The 11312-nt window shown below is 35.6% G+C and overlaps 2 protein-coding genes across 6 annotated transcripts; both read left to right on the forward strand.

Moving 5' to 3' along the window:
* Nucleotides 1–418: 418 nt before the first annotated feature.
* Nucleotides 419–2080, forward strand: LOC111311366 (heat stress transcription factor B-4-like). Its single transcript, XM_022910740.2, has 2 exons — nt 419–845; nt 963–2080. Exons 1-2 carry the CDS (start codon nt 597–599, stop codon nt 1785–1787), a joined length of 1074 nt encoding a protein of 357 aa, XP_022766475.1. The 5' UTR covers nt 419–596; the 3' UTR covers nt 1788–2080.
* A 2753-nt stretch (nt 2081–4833) lies between these two features.
* On the forward strand, nt 4834–9220 carry RID3 (Transducin/WD40 repeat-like superfamily protein). Of its 5 annotated transcripts, none has more exons than XM_089767359.1 (9): nt 4834–5148; nt 5231–5344; nt 5451–5584; nt 5701–5848; nt 6412–6611; nt 7067–7194; nt 7961–8196; nt 8517–8631; nt 8888–9220. In XM_089767359.1, exons 1-8 carry the CDS (start codon nt 4945–4947, stop codon nt 8580–8582), a joined length of 1230 nt encoding a protein of 409 aa, XP_089623485.1. In that variant the 5' UTR covers nt 4834–4944; the 3' UTR covers nt 8583–8631; nt 8888–9220. The 5 variants fall into 5 exon arrangements, with proteins under 5 accessions (XP_089623485.1, XP_022768749.1, XP_022768748.1 ...); XM_022913012.2 differs by having other exon boundaries at nt 4836–5148; nt 8406–8631; XM_022913014.2 differs by lacking the exon at nt 8888–9220 and having other exon boundaries at nt 8517–8831.
* Nucleotides 9221–11312: the final 2092 nt, after the last annotated feature.

Raw genomic sequence — 11312 nt, forward strand, 5'->3', positions numbered from 1 at the left:
CATGCATCAGAAAAACAAGGTTTCCCACTCCGACCATATTACCCCTAAACTAGAATTTTCTTACATTAATCATAACAAATTAACATACTTGAACTACTACATTAAAATATACTTTAGGGATCTAAAAAGAAAAGGAAGGGGAAAAGGGAGGGAAGGGAGGGAAGGGGCTTCATTGTCAATTCCAAAGGACAGGCTGCACCCATCCTCTGTGCCTGATTTCAAGTGGGTGTGCGCGGGATCAATTGTCAGAGAAGAGAGAGATAGATAGAAAGGAAGAAAGGGGGAGAGAGTCACGGGTTTGTCTTGAAAGGCCCTTATTTCACAGTCCTAGACAGACAGACACATATTCTCTCTCACTACAAAACCGAGAAGGGAAACAAAAATATACCCACAATAAACACAAAAAAATTGCAATAACAGTGCCGCTTGTTCACAGTAACAACACCCCCCCTTCCCAACATTTTTATCCCATCCAAGAATCGCCCCTCAAACATCTGTCCTGATCTCCTGCTCCAAACCCCTTCTATTTCCCCTCAGGCCTCTATCCTTTCTCTCCCTCTCTTTCATTAAGGCACAGTTCCTGTTTTGATCTTTCAATGGCTCTGATGCTTGATAATTGTGAAGGGATATTACTATCACTAGACTCCCACAAATCAGTGCCAGCACCATTCCTCACAAAAACCTACCAACTAGTCGATGATCCCACCACAGACCACATAGTTTCATGGGGTGAAGATGACACTACTTTCGTAGTTTGGAGACCTCCTGAGTTTGCTCGTGATCTCCTTCCAAATTACTTCAAGCACAACAATTTCTCTAGCTTTGTCAGACAGCTCAACACTTATGTATAAGAACTCAACCTTTTATCTCTTCTAAGAAATCTTCTATTTCTAATAAATCTTTTGCCTTTTTAGTTATTGTACTGATCTGGGTTTTGCTTTTGCTTTTGATAATGAAACTAGGGTTTTAGGAAGATTGTACCAGACAGATGGGAGTTTGCTAACGAGTTCTTCAAGAAAGGAGAAAAGCACTTGCTTTGTGAGATCCATAGAAGAAAAACTGCGCAGCCACAAGGGGGTATAAACCATCATCATCATCATCACCACCCACATTCTCCTTTGATTAATGCCCCGAGTTTCTTTCCATTTCCAAGTCGAGTCAGCATCTCTTCAACTGACTCAGATGAACAAGCCAACTGGTGTGACTCACCACCACTTTCTTCACCAAGAGGAGGCACTGGCGTCTCACTTGTTGGTGGCGGCGGGGGTGGGGGATATAACAGCTCGGTCACAGCTTTATCAGAGGATAATGAGAGACTGAGAAGAAGCAACAATTTGCTTATGTCTGAACTAGCCCATATGAGAAAGCTTTACAATGATATTATTTATTTTGTTCAAAACCATGTTAAGCCTGTCACTCCTAGCAATTCTTACTCTCCTTCTTTGCTTCTTTGTGGCCCTCCTTCATCTTCTACTCCTTCCGTTGTTAATACCAATAGTTCATTATTGCAAAAGCCTTTGAACCAGCTTCTTGGATATTATCCAAATAGTCCCAAGCCCCAAGTTCAGGTTTTAAACTCTCCAACTGCTACATCCCAGAGCTCCTTAACGATTGTGGAAGAACCAAGCAGCAATAGTTGCAAAACAAAGCTCTTTGGTGTGCCTTTACAATCAAAGAAGAGGTTGCACCCGGAGTATGGTGCAGCTAACATGGAGACTAACAAGGCACGTTTGGTCTTGGAGAAAGATGATTTAGGGTTGAATCTTATGCCTCCTTCTACATGTTAGTTTCTCATTTCAAGAATATTCTAGCTTCCTTTTTGAACTTCTTTCTTTTCTTTTCTTTTTTTTTTTTTTTTAAGTTTTTGTTTGATTGTCTTTGTTTATCTCTTAGAGTCTTCTGATATTGTTTACGGAAATTGTCTGCGTGGGGTGTGTGGGTGTTTGTGTCTATGTATATAATTTTAGTGCCGGTAATATTTTGTTCCTTCCTAGCCACATGAATGCAGATGGGTTTTGGTTAGAGTGAAGATGAAAAGCAAGTGGAAAATCTCAACACCGATCTTTTTCTTTGATGTTTCTTCAGTTTTCCATTGGTGCAATTTATTGCTAATACTCTTCTCTCTTTATTCATGATTCTGATGTCTGACGTCTGTACATTCCAGTTACATATATACTTTCATTAATGCAGGAGAGAGAGAGCGACAAACAGACTTTCCTTTCAGCTCCAATTGATAAAAAGAAAAGCTGAGGAAGTCTCTGGCAATAGCTGCCTCATTGACAATTTCTCTAGGGCTTTCTCTGATTAGTCCATTAATGTATGATACGTACAAGTATGCTTTGATACCCTCATCTGAATTCAAAACCCGATACAAAAATATTTACCATCAAAACGATGGAAAAATGCAGCTGACGTTCGGTTCTCATTTCTCAATAATTTAATTACCAGTGTAATTATGACTATTATTGTCAAAAAAGAAGGTTATCATATGTTTGATGAAGGTTAAAATCTCCATTATCATTTCTTGTTCCCATGAACTGTCAGTCAAGCACAAAAATCGAATACTGATTTTGAAATAATAGAATTAGAGGGAGTAAAAGAAAAAAAATCCAAAAGAGTGAGTTATTCGATGAAAGCGAAATGTAAGAGAAACTGACTAAAAATGTTGTTTGAAATGTTTCTATCAAGGCTTCTATACTTCTTCTGAGGAACAGAAACCTTTGCCTTTTCCTACTTTAAGTATCTGATAAACATTTTCAAAACCCATCTTTGGATTCCTCTCTCTTTTCACTAATTCCAATCCCACTTTCCTTTTTTTCTAGGACAAAAAACCGATAAAAAGATCAGAATTCCATAGATAGACCTTAAGACAGACCCCTTGACTGGTAGCTAAACAATGCACCGTTCTTCACAAAAACCCATTTCTCTTTTATGGCTTTTACCTGTCCCTTTGTCCAAAATCCCTATACAAAGTAAAGTTTCACATAAAGTTTGACTAGGCATTTCAACAGATTCTTTGCTTTTTCTTGAATCCGGTTCTTCTGTATATTTTCATGCACTTACTAATTTCCTAAGACAGAGAAAACTATGTAAGACAGTGATGAAAGTAAGTTAAGAAACATCTATTTAAGACTCCCGCATGAGAAACATAAAAGTTATCAATATATAATTCTTAGAATATCTTTGTCGTGCCGATGATCATTTCTTTTTCGTCTCATACCCAAATAAAAAAACACCCTAACCCTAATAAACCTAGTTTTGACACTACATATGTCTTTGGCTCTTACCCTTTTTCTGGAGTTTGTTGGAGCATGGCATGTGAACTAGAAATTAACTGCACGTGTGGTGTAGAAGGATACGTCTAGTCCAAAGAGATATTGGAAGAAAAATCAAGAAAACTACCAGAAAAAGTACTAAGTATAACTTAAGGATGATGGGTTTTAAAAGTGTATACGGTAAAGATGCTTTAAGAGGAAGGGATCTTCATTTTCTTTTCATGTTGCTTAACAGCCGTATTCGACCAACAAATATTTTCTCTTTTATTTTTCTTTTTGAAAGTCTAAAAAAGAAAAAGGGTGAGAGAAATTGGGACTTATAAAAAGACATGACTTTCTTTTCTTCTCTTCTTCCTGGTGCGCTTTTCAAATCCACTTTATTGACATCTTCCTTTGTATTTCTTTTGGTCCAACACTTTATTGACAATTCATCATAAAGACTACAAAAATAACGCAATACATAAAAAGTTTGTGTGTAGGGTGGATTAAATAAGTGCAAGGCTGCAAAGATACATGTGTCTCATTTGTTTTTCTAGCTACTTTTCTTCTCCATCCTATTTGTTGACCAAATAATGTTTCACATGGAATGGAGCTATAGGGATTTTAAGATATGCAAAACAACTTTATTTTATACTTCCATTTTTTTTGTACTTAGAATGTCACAAATTAAATTTTAATTATTAAAATTAAAATTTTAATATTTTATCAATAAATTATACGTTCCGATCAAATCAATTGCATATGATAAAAAATAAAACCTTAAGTAGATGTGTCCCTTGGGATGTAACGAACTCTTTTTTATAACAAATATAATTTCGAATTCATCGAGGGTTAAATCAAGATTGTGAAAATGTTGTCGTGATTTGTTTTAGCCTGAACCCTTATCAGTTATATTTTCAATGAGAATCCATGAATAATTTACTACGTATCAACAAACTACAAACTAATACCGTGATTGATCAAAAACTGTCAGTAAAAAGGAAAAAAAAAAACTATATAGAACAGAAACTGGCACACATTAGCGTGCTTCAATGCACATGGCTAAGCACACAAGCCCATATATAGACATAGAGATATAGTTATCCCAAACTTTGTCTCTTTAGGTTCTATAGCATAGCCATCTCCCACATGCATGTAATAAATTAACGTATGTTTTTTTTTTTTTTAATATACTTTGAGATTATAAGGGATTCAATTGTAATTACAAAAAGTAAAATTTTAATATTTTATCAGTAGATTATTGATAATCTTTTTAGAAAGTAAGAAAGAAAGACTATACTTTTAATATTTGTTTAAATATCTGATTTGATTAACTAAGTTCATTTTCCTAGATAGGGTGGAATGAATGATTGGAACATATATTTTAATTTTCAGGATTCATTGGTAATGCAGGCAGGAGAAAGATGATGGTATATGTCTGGAGCAGGACGATGTGATGTGTTTAAGAAAGTGGGTGGTCCAGGAGAGTGAGCTTTGAGGCCCATTTAAGGATCTCAACTCATTCGGCCCAAAAGGGCCTAGGATCCCAATAAAGTTTAGAACACAACAGGCTTAGTGCCCTTTTGCCAGCCTGCCCTTCCTTCCCTGTAGCTAAAAACCCTAACAAAACCCACAACATCGCTCTTCGTTGTCAGCACCAAATTCCAAAGGAAAAAATTGTCCAATAACAATGAATGTAGTAATAGCATCATCTTCGATCGATTGCGGCATCGGTTGCTGGGACCTACAAACAGGGGCGGAGCAACTCCGTTACAAGACTTGCGCCTCTCCTCCACACGGCCTCACCTCCGTTGGTTGCCGTTTCCTTGCCTGCTCTCAACTTCGCGACCCCTCTGCCACCTCCGGCCACGTTTTTTATTGGTCATGGTTCAAGGTTTACTCTCTTAACATCTTCTTCAACTCTTTCCCCAAACCCTTTTTTTTTTGTTATTATATTTTCTTTTGTTTTTTCATAGCCTCAAGCAGAAGTTAAAAGCTTTCCCGCGGAACCAATTAAACCACTCGCTGCTAATAGCGAAGGTAGTTACATTGTTGGTGGAGGTTCATCTGGTGATATTTACTTTTGGGAGGTTAAATTCAATTCCTTTATTTACTTATTTATATTATTTTGAAGTCATTGGCTTGATTTGTTGATTAAAGCTAAGGTTTTTAGGTGGTATTTGTTTCACAATTTAGGTTGCAACGGGTAGGTTGTTAAGGAAATGGCATGCTCATTACAGGGCTGTTACATCCTTGGTTTTCTCCGAGGATAATTCGCTTCTCATCTCTGGATCAGAGGATGGATGCGTTAGAGTTTGGTCGCTTTTCATGTACGTGCTTCGTTTTAATCCTTGCTCCTATTTTCAGATACGAATTGCATATGTTATTTGATTATTGTGGTTTCTAATTGTAGATAGTTTTGTTTCCGATGTTTATTGTAAATTAGAATATTTGATGATGTTAGAAGGCAGCAGGCAAGTCATCTCTATGAGTATAGTTTTACAGAACATACGCTGCGTGTAACTGATATTGTAATGGGTTATGGTGGAAGCAGTGCAATTATTGTGTCGGCTTCTGAGGACCGCACATGTAAGGTTTGTTCTTCTTTTAGTTCAAGCCCAAATGCATGAATGTCTTGAGAGATTGGTAATTGAGGTGTTCTTCTGGATTGTGCATTAGAACGAAAAGATGGAAGCTTTTGGTGGCAAGTTATTGGCATTGGCATTGTCATTTAACCTATATATAGTATTTTTATCAGTAAATTGTGTTTTTGAACTGGTAATTGTAAAGCTAAGAAATGTCATGTGATGAAGGTAATATTTTCTGATTGGGAGATTGATGGTGAGGGATACTCCTAAATATTTGCTTAGCCATAGCATGGGTTGCTTGAGCAACAAATTTATATGGATTTAACTGTAAAGAGATACTTTCTTAGTGGAAATTAATGGACATTATAGTTCGTCACAATTTTGTCTGTGTTTTTATGACTAATCTATCATGCTGGTAGTAGAACCTTATTTCATGGAATATGTTCGACTTCATTTTGCAATTACCTGACTTGTTTGTGATGCAGTCTTTGTGCTAATATATGGCCTTAACCTTTCTATCTACTAGTTAGTTTGTAAAGGGTTCCTGATTTAATCTGCATTGCTAATAGGTCTGGAGCTTATTCAGGGGGAGATTATTAAGAAACATTGTGTTTCCATCCATCATTGATGCAATTGCTCTAGACCCTGGTGAACATGTCTTCTATGCGGGCAGTCGAGATGGTAAAATCTATATTGCTGCACTTAATGCTGAAAGTTCCCCTAGCAGCAGTTATGGATTGCACATCATTGGTTCACTATCTGATCACAGGTGTTATTTTGTTATTTGTTTTGGTTTTACCCATCTTTACAATATTTTCTTAAGTAATTCTGGCAGGGTAGTCTATAATGGTTCGTGTCATATCACTTTATACTTTCTTTTAGTCCTTAAAATGGTGCTATGCATGTACTCTTTACTTGTTGAAATCAACTAACTGTTTTATGGCCCAGCTTCCAAATTCTATAATTCATCCCCTAGATTGAAATGGACTTTATAAATAGTTCAAATTGTTATGCATCAAAAAAGAAGAAAAAGTTAAAAAAAAAAAAAAGCAATGCACACCTACATTAAGTTGCTTGTATGTCATAATTGTAGTTGTAGACTAACTAACAATATTGATGATTGATATTTTATATTGTGCGTTCCTCATTAAAATTTTAAATGACCTCTTGTTATATCGTTCTTACCCTTTTTACTGACAGTTTTATAATCTTATATTTGAACAGTAAGCCTGTTACATGCTTGGCCTATAGTGCAGAAGGAAATTTGCTACTATCTGGATCAGAGGATGGTTTGGTTCGAGTTTGGGATGTGAAAACACAAAACATCATTCGAATGTTCAGACATGCAAAAGGTTCCATTCAAACAACTAGATATATTTCTTGTTTTCAATGCAAGGCGCTGAATGGATTGCAAACTTTTGGTCTTTAACTTATATGCACGCTTACCGTTCACTTTTGCATCTTCCTCAAAATAAATCTCATATGAAAAAGCATAAATTCTGTTTCCTCACATTCCATGTTGTCCTTTTTTTCTTCCATGCTGCATGCATAAATATATTACTACTATCTTAAAGAAGGAAAATGGAGGGAATACAAAACATTCTATTGAGCAAGCAGTGAAACATTCAAAGGGAGAACCATGAAAGAGAAATGGAAAAGTAGACTAAGTAGTCAGGCAAGGTATGAAAAAATGCATTGTACATCCTGAAGGATTATCAGTTTTGAGCCGCTTGAGCTTTGGCACTTGGCTAAGATTTTGAAAAGTGCTGAGAATGACATAAGATTTTGAAAAGTGCTGAGAATGACATAAGATTTTGAAAAGCATTAATCTCCAACTCTTAAATAGAGTGCTTCGTTAATAGATTCATGCTCATGATCAACAAACCAAAGAATATAGCATAAGTGGGAAATTTATATTTTAATTTGCTAAAGCTAGATTTTATTACACAGGTATATTATCCTATTTGAGCTTATGATTTGTTTTACAAAATTTTGCATTTAGTGCTTCATTCTTCTATTTGGTGTGGCTTTTACTTTTCCTCTTTCCTACTATACCTTCACATGATGTTCTTTATTATTCACTTGCAAATCATTTAACTGATGTTCAATAATATTCAGGCCCTGTGAACAATATTCTCATTGTTAGACGTCCACTCCCCCTTGGTCGGGCAGGATCAAAAGAGCAAGCTTCCTCCAGAAGGCATGAAACATCACTTCCACCTCCACTAGAAAAATATGCAAATTCAACCGATGAGGACATGGATAATAAGGCTATCATTACTCTCCCTGCTACTAGTGACCTCCCTTCATACCTTAGTGCTCAGCTAATCAATGATCACGTTAAAGAGCTTCAGGTTTTCTTTACTGCTTATGGCATGCTTATGGACCATATAATTATTATGGTTTCATTTTCACTTGTTAGTGCTTATTACCAGGCATCAAGCAGGCCATCTTAATTTTGTTAACTTTATGTACTTTTAATAATTTGCTATATATATATATATAATTATATTCCATCTACTTGACACCTTTGTCTAACCTCTTCATCACCCCTTGTCTGCAGCAACAAAGCTCTTCTGCTGCAGCTGAAATGGAAGTGAAGAGACTGAAGCTTGATTGCAAAAGATCTATGCAGATGGTTCAGCAATTGAAAAACGTTTATGACAACTTGCAGGAATTCTGCGTCAATGAGCTCTTAGATGGAGAACAAATGGAAGGATCTGAAGGGAAGTCACTTTGAGACACTTTTTACGAACAAACCACAAGTTTTCTTGTTATGACAAAGACAGGTGTAACCCCCTTCTTTGCTTTAGTTCTTTGACTTTTTTTTTCTCTTTTCTAATTTTTATTGGAGAAGTAGTTTTCATATAGCTAGTTTCTTAAGTTTATGATAAACTACATTGTATCAATTACAAACAAGGATATCATAGCCAATTTTTGTGCCTTAATTATGAAGCATATTCTAGAAAGATTATGAAGATTCATGACAGATATGCAAAACGTTCTCTTTTATGAGTAATGTTCCTGCTATGCAATCCCTTTCAGTTGGTCGGAATTATCTTGGCAGCAAAACAACAAAACTGAGAGCACGTGCAATGCTAATGTGACTGCAAAGTTACTCTAATTTCCCTTCCATGGATTTAAAAAATCGTGATGCATCACAGACATTCAAGTATGAGATTTAATAAGATAAACTACAGATTGTATTTATAAATGTTGAAATAAAATTTGGATGTAATAATTTTTTTATTTGCTTTTCAATAATTGTTAGTATTTGATATTCAAGTTCTCCAAGAGAGGATAAACATTCGGAAGAGACATTATTAAAATTAATGCTATTTGAGTAAAATATACATGCACCCTTAGCATGTGTATAATAATTTAATTGTTTTCAAATAATTAATGTTATTGTTAGGGGCATTTGGTAATCCAAAAGATATAATGGTATTTTTTCTTCTTTAAAACCTTTAGTAGACAATTAGGGATATTTTTATCATTTTTATCATTTTTATCATGCTTAGTGTCATATTAACTTGGCATTGTCCTTATTTTCTCCTAATGGTCCCCCACAGCTTACTTATAAATATGAAAGTCCAAGCACCATTAAGGCAAGTTGAACTTTTTTTTTTTTCTTCCTACTTTTTTTACCTAAATCTTTTTTATTTATGTATTGGAATGGAAATGCAGGGGATACACCTTGCCTTTGCCTCTAACTGTCATTCTCTTTTGTTTTTCCATAAACACCCTCAGATTGGAGCTTGACACAAACATTTGGCATGCCAAGTAAAGGCTCTTTTTTTTTCATTAATCGACATAAAGCAATGCCGTTAAGGAAGAAAACTTTAGAAAAGGGAGAGATAGTTGTCTCGGCTAGAATAGAAACCAACCGTAGTCAGTATTCCATCCGATCGACCCAATCACAAGCGAACCTAACCATGGAACAATTTCGAGCCTTGACTGAATAAATATAGGTTCTCAAGCAAATGTTACAAACCATAACTCCACTTCAAATTTCAAAAGCACTTGATTTAATCACACATGATTGAAGAGCTATTGTTAGACAATCGAGCTACGAAAAGGTGGAAGTTTCTTCAGCTTCCAAAGAATAGAAGTACAAAACCCCAACCCACCATTACCTTAGCCACAATTCAACACAAGCTACGATCCAAAAATCCAAACAAATAAACCCTGAACCCTAACTGAATAAAGATTTAGAAGCTCAAATACAGGCCATGAAAAAATAGCTAAAAACGACAGTAGTAGCTTTTAAAGATAAGCTCAAGTTTTTGGAGATCTCATCATTCACCAAAGAAATTGACAAAGCCATGCCTTTTAAAGGATTTAAGATACCGACCTTGAAAACTTATGATGGTATTTCTTACTCATTTAATCATTTAGAATTTTATAGAACTAACATGATGATGTAAAAGGCAGACAAGGCTTTAATGTGCAAAGGTCTAGCCACTACACTAAAAAGCACAACTCGATCCTGGTACAATAGCCTAGAATTGGCATTAATTATGACATTCAAAGAGCTTAACCATTCTTTATTGTCCAAGTTTGTGAGTAGCCGAAAAGCAAAGAAGACAACCTTAAGTTTGATGTCAATCCACCAAGGACGAAAATGAAACTCTGAAGAGTTATGTTACGCGTTTTAATGTGAAAGCTTAGCAGGTTAAAAACCTAAAGCAGACGACCATTGTTGTTGCCCTGACAAGTGAACTTGGTGATAAAAAGTACCACTTGAAGTTAACTGTCTCTAGAATCGCCTAAAACTCTGCCCAACGTACTACTGATAATCGAGAAGTACATAAATGTTGAAGTTACAATAAAAATTAATCGAGGTGAGAAAGGCTTATCTCCTTTCCTTAGCAGTCAAAGTGAGAAAGGTTCATCCCTCATATTCGATGGTAAAAAAAGTAAATATTTTTGTGATCTTTCTCTAAGAAAGAGACAACATGGGGCTAAAAGCCCTAGTAAAGAAAAAAATTACATTACATTGAAAACCTTTCGAAAGAGTATTCTGATGCAAATTGAAAGAAATTTCAACCTGAGATGGCCAAAACCACTGAGACAAAACATAAGAAGAGATCTAACCAAAAAATGTGTCTTTCACAGAAATGTAGGATAACATTGAAGATTATGTTGACCTAAAAAATGAGATTAAAGCTCTGATAAGATGAGGTCAGTTGAAGATATTTGTGGGATAGAGAAGATAAAACCAATTTAAAATGGATTACAGGCAAGACCACAAAGCACTCATCCAGAGCGGAGAGGGAAAAACAGAACATGAAAGAAAGAAAGCCCAATAAGATGAGCAGATCCAATAAGAAGGTTGAACTAACAATAACAAGTCAATTTTGGGCTAATTAATGTAATCACTAAGGGTAACTTCACCTCAACTATGAAAAAGTTTAACCCGAGCATGGTTATGGCAATAGACACCTCGACAAAGAGAGAAAAAGATTAG

The sequence above is a fragment of the Durio zibethinus genome, chromosome 1 (assembly GCF_047325235.1).
Source record: "Durio zibethinus cultivar Kanyao isolate XHJ-2024 chromosome 1, ASM4732523v1, whole genome shotgun sequence".
Lineage (NCBI taxonomy): Eukaryota > Viridiplantae > Streptophyta > Magnoliopsida > Malvales > Malvaceae > Durio > Durio zibethinus.